Below are 2,238 nucleotides of genomic sequence, written 5' to 3'. Positions count from 1 at the left end.
GTCCAGGAGGACGAGGACGGGCTGGGGCCGGCGGGCATGGAGTTGGACGACGCCGTCGCCGGCGCCGGCGCCGGCGCCGCGGCGGCGCTCGCGGCCGCCGAGCTGCAGGCTGCCGCGGCGCTGGCGGCGCCGCACCTGGCGCGGGAGCCGAGCGGCCCGCAGGCATTCCTGCGGGCGGTCCTGCCGTCCACGAGTGTCTATGTTCGGCTCGGATAAGCGGGGGCCGCGAGGCCCGCGGCTCGCAGCGGCAGGCCGGGGGCGCGGCGGCTGCGGCAGGCGTGGCGCGCCGAGGGTGTGTAGGAGGGGCACGGCAGAGGCGAAGAGGGGGAGTGCCCCTGCAAGACCTCGTAGATTTGTTTGACCTCAGTCAAGATTGGTTTGGGAGTCTGCTCGCGCAGTTGACCACATATAGGGAGAGACAGCCTCTGCGTTTCTCTCGCTTTATCATGTACAGTCGGTGATGATGCTAGGGGCTCAGTTGCATCGCTCAGCTGGCAAATGTGCCGCTCAGGCTGTGTTGGGTCTGGAGTCTGCCTAATACTCTGGCTGCATTGGGTTATGCTGTGTGGTGTAGGTGTGTGGCGCAGGCCGCCGAGCTGGCGGCCAGCGCGTTGCATTGGGATTATGTTGCAGCTATGTGCATACGATATGAGTTGTAAGACAACTTTCGTCTCTCAAAGAGCACACGCCCGGTCACATGTGACACATCATGGCCTCAAGCGCTTTGAAACTTCTTCTGCTCCAGCTGTGAGCTGATGCAGCTTTGCGTGGCTGCAGCACGCAACCAGCCCGCGTAACCGTATGTGTGCTGGCAGCTGCTATGAGCGCGAAGTTGGGCTGATCTTGGGCGCATGCAGGGCGCAGGCGCTGTGACATGCGGAATTCGGCTCAGGCGTCAGGCACTAATGCAATTGCATGGCGTCCTGTCTGGCGCGCCCTGCCGTCATCATGGGGTCCACTTGGCCGTTGACAGCCGTACTGTACCATATTGCACACTGCCGGCCGTGAATAAATTGTTCACAACGCTACCAGCACCGGTCCTGTCCCGATTGCCGGAAACATCCCAGATCAACGCAGTGATCTTTAGGGAATGCACGCTCTGCGCGCAACCAGTTCGCTGTCGCTGAGAGCGCAAGCTTACAGGAGCCTGGCCAGGCGCCCGTCAACGGTCGTTCGCATGGTGCGCGCGTGCCGTTGAGTGCGCCGCAATTGATGCTGCTGCTCCGTGCCTGCAGCTCCAATGGCCATCTCCACCAGGCCCCATGCCGCCACAAGAGGCTTTTATCAATGCCTGTTTCCACCATTCTGCAGCCGCCTCGTCACGTGCAGTTGAACTTGCGCGCGGCGCGCCTCCCCCCCTCCCCCAAAAACCTCCGCGGCCAAGGCGGCCACCGGCGCCGCGCCGGCGCCCCAGTTCTGGATCCTGCGGTACGACTACGTCTCAGACATCCTGGACCGCCGCGGGCCACACCGCGAGGCCCACCTGGCGGGCGCCCAGGCCAAGGTGCGCTCGCGGCCACAGCGGCGCCGGTGCGGGTGGCGCGCCCTCTCGACGGCTGCCTGGGCCCGCGACGGCAGCAGGCGCAACGCAATCGAGGCCGTAGCGGCAAAGGCCGGTGAAGCGTGGCGGGCTCGAAGGCACCTTCTCGTGGCACCCTTTGCATGCCGCACCTCGGCCGTCGGCCCCACTCCCACGGCCTCTGGGATGCCCCGTGTGGATCCTGATCTCGCGCCCCGCATGACCCCGGCCGCAGGTGGATGCCGGGAAGCTGGTGTGCGCGGGCGCCACAGGGTCGCCCCCTGATGGCGCCGTGTTCCTGTTCAAGGGGATTAGTCAGGCCGACATTGAGGACTTTGTTAAGGTCAGGGGTGGGAGATGAATGGAGAATAGGAAGCGCAGGAGAGGCAGGCGGGAGGGGGGGGGCAGCTTTGATCACCAGCCCCTGGAGGGAAGGGGGCGCATTGTAGCTGGTTCGTGGACCAGGCGGAGCGAGGGGCGGGCGGTCGAGGGCGATGGGCAGTGGGGAGTGTGGATCGGCTCCGATTCAGTGCGCCGGCCTGCTGTGGATCTGGCCAGGGTGCACCTCTCGGCAACAGCCAGCAACACAGCGCCGCTTCGGCGCTCGCTCTGACGCCCCGGGATCTAGCCCCCCGCCCCCAGCTATCCCTAGGGGGCTGCTGCAACCCCTCCGCACCCCTCCCCGCGCCACCTGCGCGCCACGCCCCTCTCCCTTCTGC

General features: G+C 66.1%; 1 protein-coding gene across 1 annotated transcript; it reads left to right on the top strand.

Moving 5' to 3' along the window:
• Positions 1 to 1,177: 1,177 nt before the first annotated feature.
• On the top strand, positions 1,178 to 1,880 carry MNEG_13382 (hypothetical protein; the record flags this gene model as incomplete). The annotated part of the gene is made up of 3 exons (XM_014038146.1): positions 1,178 to 1,180; positions 1,385 to 1,504; positions 1,755 to 1,880. 3 exons carry the CDS (start codon positions 1,178 to 1,180, stop codon positions 1,878 to 1,880), a joined length of 249 nt encoding a protein of 82 aa, XP_013893600.1.
• Positions 1,881 to 2,238: the final 358 nt, after the last annotated feature.

Source organism: Monoraphidium neglectum (assembly GCF_000611645.1).
Source record: "Monoraphidium neglectum strain SAG 48.87 unplaced genomic scaffold scaffold03790, whole genome shotgun sequence".
Lineage (NCBI taxonomy): Eukaryota > Viridiplantae > Chlorophyta > Chlorophyceae > Sphaeropleales > Selenastraceae > Monoraphidium > Monoraphidium neglectum.
This window is presented reverse-complemented; position numbering and strand designations above follow the sequence as displayed.